At 39.7% G+C, this 11,345-nt stretch overlaps 1 protein-coding gene across 1 annotated transcript; it reads left to right on the plus strand.

The window, feature by feature from the left end:
• Positions 1–7,182: 7,182 nt before the first annotated feature.
• Positions 7,183–8,316, plus strand: LOC132631305 (uncharacterized). The gene is made up of 2 exons (XM_060346893.1): positions 7,183–7,551; positions 7,681–8,316. Exons 1-2 carry the CDS (start codon positions 7,183–7,185, stop codon positions 8,314–8,316), a joined length of 1,005 nt encoding a protein of 334 aa, XP_060202876.1.
• The last annotated feature ends 3,029 nt before the right edge of the window (positions 8,317–11,345 follow it).

Here is an 11,345-nt window from a genome sequence, read left to right on the forward strand (position 1 = left end):
CCCATACAACATAGTCGGTCTAACCACCACTTTGTAGAACTTGCCCTTAAGTTGTGGTGGCACCTTCTTGTCACATAGCACTCCGGAAGCAAGCCGCCATTTCATCCACCCTGCCCCAATACGATGTATGACATCATCGTCAATCTCCCCGCTGCCTTGCATAATAGACCCAAGATACTTGAAACTACTTTTCTTCTGGATGGCCTGGGTACCAAGCCTCACTTCCAAGCCAGCCTCCTCAGGTGCTTCACTAAACTTACACTCTAAGTACTCTGTCTTGGTCCTACTCAGCTTAAACCCTTTAGACTCCAGAGTTTGTCTCCAATCCTCCAACTTAGCGTTAACTCCGCTACGAGTCTCATCGATCAGGACTATGTCATCCGCGAAAAGCATACACCATGGCACCTCACCTTGAATTTGCCGCGTCAATCCATCCATCACCAAGGCAAATAAAAATGGACTAAGAGCTGATCCTTGATGCAACCCCATCACAACTGGAAAGTGCTCTGAGTCTCCTCCTACTGTCCTTACCCTGGTTTTGGCTCCCTCATACATGTCCTTGGTCACCCTAATGTACGCCACAGGTACGCCTTTAGCCTCCAAGCATCTCCATAGGATTTCTCTTGGAACTTTGTCGTAGGCCTTTTCTAGGTCGATGAATACCATGTGTAAGTCCCTCTTCCTCTCCCTATACTGCTCCACCAGTCTCCTCACAAGATGGATGGCTTCTGTAGTTGAGCGTCCCGGCATGAATCCGAACTGATTCTCTGAAATAGACACGCCTTTCCTCACTCTCATCTCCACCACCCTTTCCCACACTTTCATAGTATGGCTTAGCAGTTTGATACCTCTATAGTTGTTGCAACTCTGGATATCTCCCTTGTTTTTGTATAGAGGGACTATTACACTCGACCTCCATTCTTCAGGCATCATTGTCGCCTTAAAGATGACATTAAACAACCTAGTCAGCCACTCCAAACCTGCCTGGCCCGCGCTCTTCCAAAATTCCCCAGGAATCTCGTCAGGACCGGTCGCTCTTCCCCTGCGCATCCTACGAACAACACCCTTAACCTCCTTAACCTTAATACTCCTGCAATACCCAAAATCGTGACGCCTTCCTGTATGTTCTAAATCTCCCAACACAATGTCTCTGTCCCCTTCTTCATTTAAGAGATTGGAGAAGTATGACTGTCGTCTCCTTCTAATGAGAGTCTTCTCTACCAATACTTTGCCATGATCGTCCTTAATGCACTTCACTTGATCCACATCACGTGCCTTTCTCTCTCTCGCCTTGGCTAGCCTGAACAATTTCTGATCCCCACCTTTCTCTTCTAGTTCAGCATAAAGGCGTTCAAAAGCTACCGTTTTTGCCGTCGAAACTGCCAACTTCGCCTCCTTCCTCGCCATCTTATAAAGTTCCCTATTCGTCCACTTCTCCACCTCATCCTTGCTTTCTATCCACTTCGCATACGCCACCTTCTTTGCTTCCACCTTCCCTTGAACTTCTCCATTCCACCACCAGTCCCCTCGATGCTAGCCACGACTACCTGTCGAGACCCCCAACACTTCCCTTGCTACCGCCCAATGCAACTAGTCGTCCTATCCCACATACGGGTCGCACCCCCACTACTATCCCAGGCCCCCATAACCTTCAATTTCTCTCCCATCTCCACGGCACTAGTCGTTGTCAAACTCCCCCATCTGATCCTAGGTCGGTCATCGACGACCCTCTTCTTCCTCATCATCTTGATCCCTAAATCCATCACCAAGAGCTTGTGTCGGGTTGTAAGGTAGTCGCTCGGAATGACCTTACAGTCTTTGCACAGACCTTTATCATCCTTTCTAAGGAGTAAAAAGTCTATTTGAGTCTTAGCCACTGAACTACGGAAGGTTACCAAGTGCTCCTCCTTCTTTGGGAAACTCGAATTGGCTATCACCAACCCGAAAGCTCTTGCAAAATCCAAAAGTGAGACTCCTTCTCCATTCCTGTCCCCGAAGCCAAAGCCTCCATGCACATCATCATAACCTCCCGAAATAGGCCCGATGTGCCCATTGAAATCACCTCCCACGAATAACTTCTCAGTAGGCGGTATGCCTCCCACCAACTCATCCAAATCCTCCCAAAAGCGTCTCTTCTCCTCCTCGCCTAAGCCCGCTTGCGACGCATATGCACTAATAATGTTAAAAGTGAGCCCTTCAACGACCACTTTAATCGACATCATCCTATCAGTTGCTCTCCTAACCTCTACCACCTGATCCCTTAAATCACTATCTACTAAAATGCCCACCCCATTTCTATACTTCGACCTACCAGAGAACCACAGCTTATACCCGTCTACCTCTTTAGCTTTAGGACCTACCCATTTAGTCTCTTGGACACAAGCTATATTAATCTTCCTCTTCTTAAGAATCTTAACTAGCTCTATGGACTTCCCCGTTAACGTCCCAATGTTCCAAGAACCTACTCTCAACCTATACGCTCCTTTAACCCACTTACCCCTCCTAACCCTCGCCCCCGTCCCCGAACGAGAACATGACCCTAGTCTACCATCACTAACCAAAGCCACGAAAATGAGTATGAACTAATAAATTATTCAAAGGTCTAAAGTCAGCAAAATATAACTACAAGTGTATGGACAAATAATGGATATGGCAACCGGAGGTACCAACTCCAGTTGAACTGAACCTGGTTGCCGCCGGAAAACACTGTTCACTGTCGAGTTACTGTTCACTGCCGGAAAATGTTTACAAATACCTGAAAGGGAGAAGAGAATAGGGGGGGGGGGGGGGAAAGAAGAAAAGAAAAAGAAAAGAGAAAGGGAAAAAGGAGAGAGAAAGAGAGGGCTGGCCGGAAAAAGTTGTCGGAAAAAAATGCCGGCGACGGCGCAGCGGTGTTCTGGCAGCGCCAGAAGCAGGTGAAAAAGGGAAAAAAAGGAGAAGAGCAAAAGAAGAGGAGGGGAAGAAAAGGGAAGAGAGAAGAAAAGTAAATCTGGCCGGAAAAGTGGCCGGCGTTACCTGGTCGCCGACGTCACCTGAACAGTGCTGACGTATGGTCGTCGGACGGAGTGACGGGTGGGCAGATCTTACCGTTGGGAGAGAGCAGAGGAGAGAGAAAGAGCAGAGGAGAGAGAAGAGAAGGTTATATATGAGAATTAGAGGGTCGTGACCTGGATAGGGGCATAATTGAGCTTGTATGCTAATAAGAGGGTATTTCTAATAGTTTAGGCCATTTTTAGACAAAAACCAAAAGGAAGGTACTTTTATTCTATTTTCAATAATCCAAAGCCTTTTTTTGCCCTTTTTCGTTGATATAAAGTATAAACATGGAATTTGAATAAGTATTTACTCATGTGGTAAGAAAACCGTAGGGATCTAGCAGCTCAGTTGATTGACTACCTGAACTTTCACCTTGTCGGTGAGGGTTCAAATCCCCATGTTGTAATCCCCTCCCCCATTTCCCCTTCCCCCACCCCCTATTAATAAAAACAATTTAATCAAAAAAAAAATGGGGTAAGAAAACCTATGGAATTGAATTTCATATAGCCGATTCTTTTTCGCATTAAACCAAATCCATTTGTTAATAGTCCAAACTAAATCTTCAAAAAGTTATGGGTGATGATGGATGGTGGGGGTGTACATGGACCGGGTTGGTTCGGATTTCTTAAACACCAAACCAAACCAATTGCGTCGGGTTTTTAAATTTATATACCAAACCAAACCAATAAAATTCGGGTTTTTAACTTCGGGTTTTCTCGGGTTATTCGGGTTTTTTTTTCGGAATAATCTTGATACAAAACATATAACTTTTACGTCAAATATTTCTTTAGTCCTAGTAAGATACAACTATGGGTTTTAAAAAATTTTGCTCTCCGTACAAATAGAGACCGTTAACTAATAACGGTTAGGATTTCCCTATCTCATCGCGTTTGACCAACACGCTCCGTCCCTTGGGGACTCCGGCAATGTCGGAAACGGCGCCTGAGATGGAGAGTAAGACTCAACAGACTAATACGACCTCAGAGAAACCCCCAATTACCATCCCTAACAACTATGCTGAAGCAATTCTTTCGAATTTAACCCAAAATCCAAACACCCGTCTGGGTAATCCCAATGTTAAGGCTTCATACACAAGACATGATGGAAAAGATGCAGTTCTGTTCAATACTAATGAATTCTATAGAGTTATGGCAGATGAATGTAAGTTTAGTCTTTTAGGCAAATTCATCAAAACCCGACCCCAAATCGAGAGGATAAGAACCATATTCAAGGAGAAGTTCAAGTGAGAGGTACAGTTTCAATAGGTGTCTTTGATTATCGTACAGTTTTTATTGATTTCTCTTGTGAAGGAGAATTTAAAACAGTTTGGTATAAGAGATCGATTGAAATAGATGGCCAAGTGATGTGGTTAGAAAAATGGACACCGAATTTTAAGCCGAAACAGGATTCTCCAATAGTACCTATTTGGGTATTATTGCCTGAACTTCCTTTTCGTTGTCATGCCTGGAATTATGTTAAGCAGATCATTGCTCCTTTAGGTGTCCCTTTGACTATGGACCTTGCAACTGAACGAAGAACAAGACCAAGTATGGAAAAAGTTCGTGTGGAAATCTGACCAAACCGAGAATAAACTCTATCTGGATAGGCACTGAGAATGAGAATTGTCCTCGTAAAGGGTTTACACAAAAGATTGAATATGAACCCCCCCCCCCCCCCCCCCAAAAAAAAAATCTGTGTTCATTGTAGAATCTTAGGACATTTCGATATTGCAGTGTAAAAGAGTGGAACAAAAGAAAGATACTCAAAAAGAGATCAAAGGAAATGCTGAAAAACGCAATGAGGAAGAGGTTCTAACTGATGGGAGAAATAAGGAGGACACAGAAGATAAAGAGAAAGGAAACAAAACAGGAGGAATACAAAGAGAGGAAAGGGCTAAGAACAACAAAAATGAATCTTTGCCAAAAGAGAGAGGAAATAATCAGAAACAGCAGGGGGAAGAAGGAAAGATAGGGGTGGAGAAACAGCAAGAAGGAAATGTTATGAAATTCAAAGCTGGTTCTGCACAACAGAATAGCAAGGAGGAAAAGGTAAGGAAGAAAAAGAAGTATAAGAAAAAAAAAATGCCAAAAAAGAAAAACATTGTTATGGTAGCTGCTACCATACAAAAGGGCCAAAAAAAAAAGATGACTGGAAATGAAGAGGAAGACAATATTCAGTTCAATGATATGGAAAGCAAGGAAGAACAAAATAAGAAGAGGCAAGAGAGACAAAGAGAGAACTCTAAAGATTAGAGTTATAAGGAAAATGATAAAGAAGATCCTGATGAGTGCGAAGATAGCAACAATATCCAAGATCAGGAGAGAGGAAAGATCATTGACATAGAACAAGAGAGGAATGTTGATGATAAGGAGAAACAAAAAGATAAAGATAAAGAAAATGAGCTGGAAGAAGCACAATCTAGCAGTGGGATAGATCTATTTGTGGAGCTAAATTGTGAACAAAATACTCAAGAAAACAAGGACCAGGATCACAACATTACAGAAGTGTTACAAAAGGAAAAGGACGATTACCAAGAATCAGTGACCAATGATAAACACAATAGCCAGGATCTAAATGAAGAGAAAAAAACCAGCAAAACAAGGAACATAAACAAAAAGAAAGGAAAAGATGACAGAAACAAGACTAACTCTTCTAACCATGGAGGAGTTAGTAACAAAGATATTTTATCCCCAAGTTTCCAATGATTAGCACAATATTTTGGAATATAAGGGGTGTTAGATCAAAAAAGGCTAGTCATAGACTCAAAAGACTTGCTACTATCAACAGGATGGTTTTTATAGCTATTTTTGAACCATTTGTTGACAAAAGCAAAATAAATGGTTACAAGAGATTTCTTGGTTATCACCACTTAGAGGTGGCAATTTGAGCCCATATTTAGAAAATTAGCCCATTTTACCCACATATTAGTGAGTTGGGTCACTCATATTTTAGGTGAGTAAATATGGGCTTCAAGTCTCTCTTTAACCCATAAAAATATGGGCAAATATGAGTAAAATATGAGTATCCATATAAGAACACACTAGACCCAATAACAACTCATTTTGAAAATGAGAAATTTCTTTCTTACCTCCCACCCCAACCCTTACCCCACCACCCACCCCGCCATGCCCCCCACCCCCACACACTTTTTTTAATTTCATATACTTTATTTTTCTTTTATAAAAAGCTTATAAAATAGGAGAAATTTTTTTCTTACCTCTCACTCTGATCCCTACACCCCCCCCCCCCCCAAATTCAATTTCATATATTTTACCTTTATAAAGTTCTATAAAAAATGAAAAAAAAATTCTTACCCCCACCCCCACCCCTCCACGACACCCCCCACCCCACAAATTTCAATTTCAAATATTTTACTTGTATAAAAAAATTATAAAAAATGAAAAAAATTTCTTACCCCACCCCACCCCACAAATTTCAATTTCAAATATTTTACTTTTATAAAAAATGAAAAAAAATTCTTACCCCACCCACCCCACTCCGCCCCCCCCCCCCCCCCCCAATAAATCAATTTCAAATATTTTACTTTTATAAAAGTTTTATAAAAAATGGAAAAAAAAATTCTTACCCCTGCCCCACCCCCTCACGACCCCCCCCCCCCCCAATTTTCAATTTTCATACATATTACTTCTATAAAAAATTTATAAATAATGGAAAAGAATTTCTGGTCCCCCACCCCACCCACCCCATCCTCCCCCCCCCCCAAAAAAAATAAAAAATCAATTTCATATATTTTACTTTTATAAAAAAATTATAAAATATGAAAAAAAAAAATCTTATCCCCACCCTACCCCCACCCCTTACCCCTGGAATTTATATGACAAAATTAATTTAACTTGACAAAAGAAAAAAATTATAAACATACACTTGTATAATATGGGTTAACCCATAACCAACCCAGCCATATATCACCCAACCCATATTTACCTACATAAAATATGGGCGGTTTGAATCCCAACCCATTTTTGTTCAAACCATTTTCAACCATACCAAATCCAACCAAACCCACCCATTTGCCACCTCTATCACCACTGTTTTGCCAACTCAAATGGTAAAATATGGTGTTTTTGGAATCATTTGGATCATTCAGAGATCATAGAGGACAATGAACAACACATTACTATTAAGATGAAGAATCAGGCTACCGATAAAGGCTATCTAGTTTCAGCAGTTTATGCCAAATGCTCTGCTAGAGAAAGAAGAGATCTTTGGGATAGCATTGACAACATCAAAAACATTTGGGATGGACCATGGTGTATAGGAGGAGACTTTAATGTAATTATGGACCCAAAAGAAAAGTGTGGAGGAAATCCATACAGAGCTAGTAAAAGTCTGGACTTTATCAGCATAATGGAAGCTTGCGGTCTAATGAACATTGGCTTTACTGGACCAAGGTTCACATGGTGCAATAATAGAAGACCTCAAAAAAGAATATGGAAAAGGCTTGACAGAGTTTTGATCAATGATATTTGGGCCAATGATTTTAATAGCAATACTGTGAAACACTTGGCCAGGATAGGATAAGATTATAGACCATTACTGTTGAACTCTCATAATAGTCAACAAAACCATATCAAGTACTTCAGATTTTTGAATTTTTGGACAACCCAACTTGACTTTCTACAGGTGGTACAACATGTTTGGGAAACAAGAATTGAAGGAAATTCTATGTGGCAACTGCAGTCTAAATTGAAACTGCTTACTAAAAGACTAAGTCAGTGGTCAAAGGATAGCATTGGAGACATCAATGAGGAGGTGAATAACTGGGAGGCCAAAATGCTAATTCTGGAGGATATGGACCTTCAAAACAACACTGGTAATGACAGAGAAGAGCTGAATAAAGGTTATGCTGAATATATTAGATGGTTGGGACTGCAAGATAATATTTTGAGGCAAAAAACTCAGACAAAATGGTTCAAGGAGGGTGACTATAATTCAAGATATTTTCATTGTATCTTGAGAGATAGAAGAAGGAAACTTCACCTGCACAGAATCAAGAACATGAGAGGTAACTGGATTGAAGGTGATGAGAAGATTTCTAGAACTGCTATCAAACATTTCAAGAACTTATTCAACCTTAACTATCAGGGGAATGATCACAGAATCCTCAATTGCATTCCTACTCTGATTACTGATGATGACAATGACCTGCTCAATGCAATGCCAATGGAAGAGGTAATTAAAAATGTTGTCTTTAGCATGAATGCTGAAAGCAGTGCTGGCCCAGATGGTTTTAGTGGTAAAATTTTCCAATTTTGCTAGAATATCATCAAACTTGATATCATTGCCTTTGTTTGTGAATTCTTTAGAGGCAAAAGTTTAATAAATTTTTTTACTCATACTTGCTTGGCACTTATTCCAAAAATTGAATCCCCTTCCTCTTTCCTTGATTTCAGACCTATTAGCCTCAGTAATTTCACAAATAAAATCATTTCCAAAACTGTGGCAAATAGATTTTGCCCTATGATGCCTAAGTTGATTTCTCATAACCAAAGTGGTTTTGTTTCTAGGAGGCTTATTACTGAAAATATCATGCTTGCCCAAGAAATTGTGCATGACATTAATAAATACAACAAGGGTGAGAATATGGTCATGAAACTGGATATGACAAAGGCTTATGACAAACTTTCTTGGCCTTTCCTGTATAAGGTCCTTAAGAATTTTGGTTTTAATGATAGATGGATTGATAGCATCAACAGAATTGTCTCTAATATATGGTACTCTATACTTATAAATGGAACTAGACAAGGCTTCTTTCAGTCTTCTCATGGACTTAAGCAGGGAGATCCATTCTCTCCAGCCTTATTTATCCTAGCAGCTGAGGTTTTATCTAGATCCTTGAATAATCTCTTCAACAACAGTAATTTTATTCCTTTTTCCATGAATAAGAGGGGCTCACAGATCAACCACCTGGCTTATGCAGATGACATAGTCATTTTCACTAGTGGGAACTCTAAATCTGTAAAGCTTATCATGAAGAATATCAGAAACTATGAAAAGGCTTCTGGTCAGAAAGTGAATGAGAGCAAGAGTTTTTTCATTTCTGGTGCTAAGTCTAGTCCTTATAGAATCAATAGACTGAGATAATGCACTGGTTATTTGGAGAAATCTTTTCCTTTCACTTACTTAGGTTGCCCAATTTATTCTGGAAGAAAGAAGATTGAGTACTTTGATACCATGGTTGCTAAAATGGCTAAGAGAATGAACGGCTGGCAGGGAAAGATGCTTTCTATAGGTGGGAGAACTGTTTTAATCAAAAGTTTCCTTCAATCTATGCCTACTTACACTTTATCAGCTCTGAATCCTCCCAAAGGCACCATCAATCTTATTGAAAAACATACAGTCAGATTTTACAGGGGATCCTCTGTAGAGAAGAAGAAATTCCACTGGAGTTCCTGGGAAAATTTATGCTATCCCAAAGAAAAAGGAGGAGTTGGGATTCGAAGTATGTTCGACAGCTCTAACACTCTGTTAATAAAAAGATGGTGGAGAATCAGGACTAAACAGTCCTTATGGGCTGAATTTATGAAAGGGAAATACTGCTCTTACAAACATATCAGCCAAAGAAAGTGGATAACTGGAAACTCTCAAGGTTGGAAAAACCTTATCTGGGCCAAAATGAAGGCAGAAAAGCATATTAAATGGACTATCAATGCTGGGAATAGTAATTTTTGGTGGGACATTTGGACTAATTATGGTCCATTGGCTCTTATTCCCAATGTCTATTGTGAAGGTTTATTAGCTTCTTTAACTGTCAAGGACTTCATGCTTGACAGAAGGTGGGATCAAAGGACCCTTACATGTCTTCTCCCCCCAAACATTGTCCAAGATATTATGATGATGGACATAGGCCCTGAAGATCAAGAGGATGATCCTACTTGGGATTGCACTGAAGATGATAATTATGATAACAGTACTGCTTGATAGATAACCATGAAAAAGAGAATCAATGATGAGTTCTTAAGCAACACTTGGCATAAAGCTATCCCTTTCAAGATATCCTTTCTAGTATCAAGAATATATCATGGGAAACTGCCATTCAATGAAGCTTTAAACAAAATGGGCATTTATTCTAATGATGTTTGCTTCTGCCGCTCTAATCCTGTGGTTAACTACATAAACCACATTTTCACTCATGGTGAAGCTACCAAATACATTTGGAGATACATTGGAGCACCTCTTGTCATTAATCACCATCCAGGTCACATTACAAGGACTGTACAGAACTGGAGAAAGCACAAGAATTGCAACAATGTCCACAAGTTGATACTTCAAACTGCCCCTATATTTATCTGCTGGGAGCTATGGAAACAGTGAACTTCTTACAAATATGGTGATCAAATGAAGATGAATAAAAGGAAGATGGAATACCAAGTTATCTGGAATATTAAAGCTGCAATAAATTAGAGGTTTCCCAATTGCATCTTAACAGGAAGCTAGCCGAAGATCTGTGAGAGCATTGAAAAACTCCAGCCTGTTATGATAATTACCCAGGTTAATTGGCTTTTCCCTGCTCAAGGAAAGTTTAAGGTGAATGTTGATGGGAGTTATATCAAAAGCAAAAACAAAGCTGGTATAGAGATTTTTGTATAGCCTTTTCCAAACTAGTGGACTGCTACAGCAGCAACTACTTTGAAGTAAAAGCTGTTGAATTTGCAGCTAATTGGTGTAAGGTTAATGGCTTCAACAACATTATCATAGAAATGGATTCGAATATCATCACTGATATGCTCATCAAGAAGACCACTCCTAACAAGAGACTGAAAAAACATTGTTCAAAGAGTTACAAGAGGAAATGAAGCAGTGGAATTCATACACTGTTACAGAGAAGCTAATACCATTGCTGATTACTTGGCAAAACTTGCATCAACTAGTGGAAATGAAACCTTGTATACCTCCTTTCAACAACTACCAAAGGAAGTTCAAGGTTTAATTCAACTGGACAAATGGAGGTTCCCCTCAATGAGAAGGAGATATGACAAATGTAATTTCTTTGTTAGTTGAGAGTATATATTTTTGCTTGGGAAGGATAATGTATAGGCTTAATCCTTCCTCTCTCATTGTAACATAACATGTATATGATATTGGTTAGAGGTATTGGTCCATGTCCCCCTCTAACATGTAATTTTTTTGTGATCAATTGGCCTGGTAGGGTCTAGCCTAACCCTCCACACCAATGGGATCATAACCATGGTGATGGCTTAAATTTTTTTATTTTTTTAAAAAAATCTCTAGGAAAATAATAAATATATGATATGTTTGATAAATAATTTAGAAAAGTCAATATATGA

This window comes from Lycium barbarum, chromosome 3, assembly GCF_019175385.1.
Source record: "Lycium barbarum isolate Lr01 chromosome 3, ASM1917538v2, whole genome shotgun sequence".
Taxonomy (NCBI): Eukaryota; Viridiplantae; Streptophyta; class Magnoliopsida; order Solanales; family Solanaceae; genus Lycium; species Lycium barbarum.

Bases quoted from the DNA above. Each gene is read 5' to 3' on its own strand.
- LOC132631305 (XM_060346893.1), top strand. From the start codon at position 7,183: ATGAAGAATCAGGCTACCGATAAAGGCTATCTAGTTTCAGCAGTTTAT. The intron at 7,552-7,680 runs GTGAAACACTTG...GACTTTCTACAG, and splicing joins ATGATTTTAATAGCAATACT to GTGGTACAACATGTTTGGGA.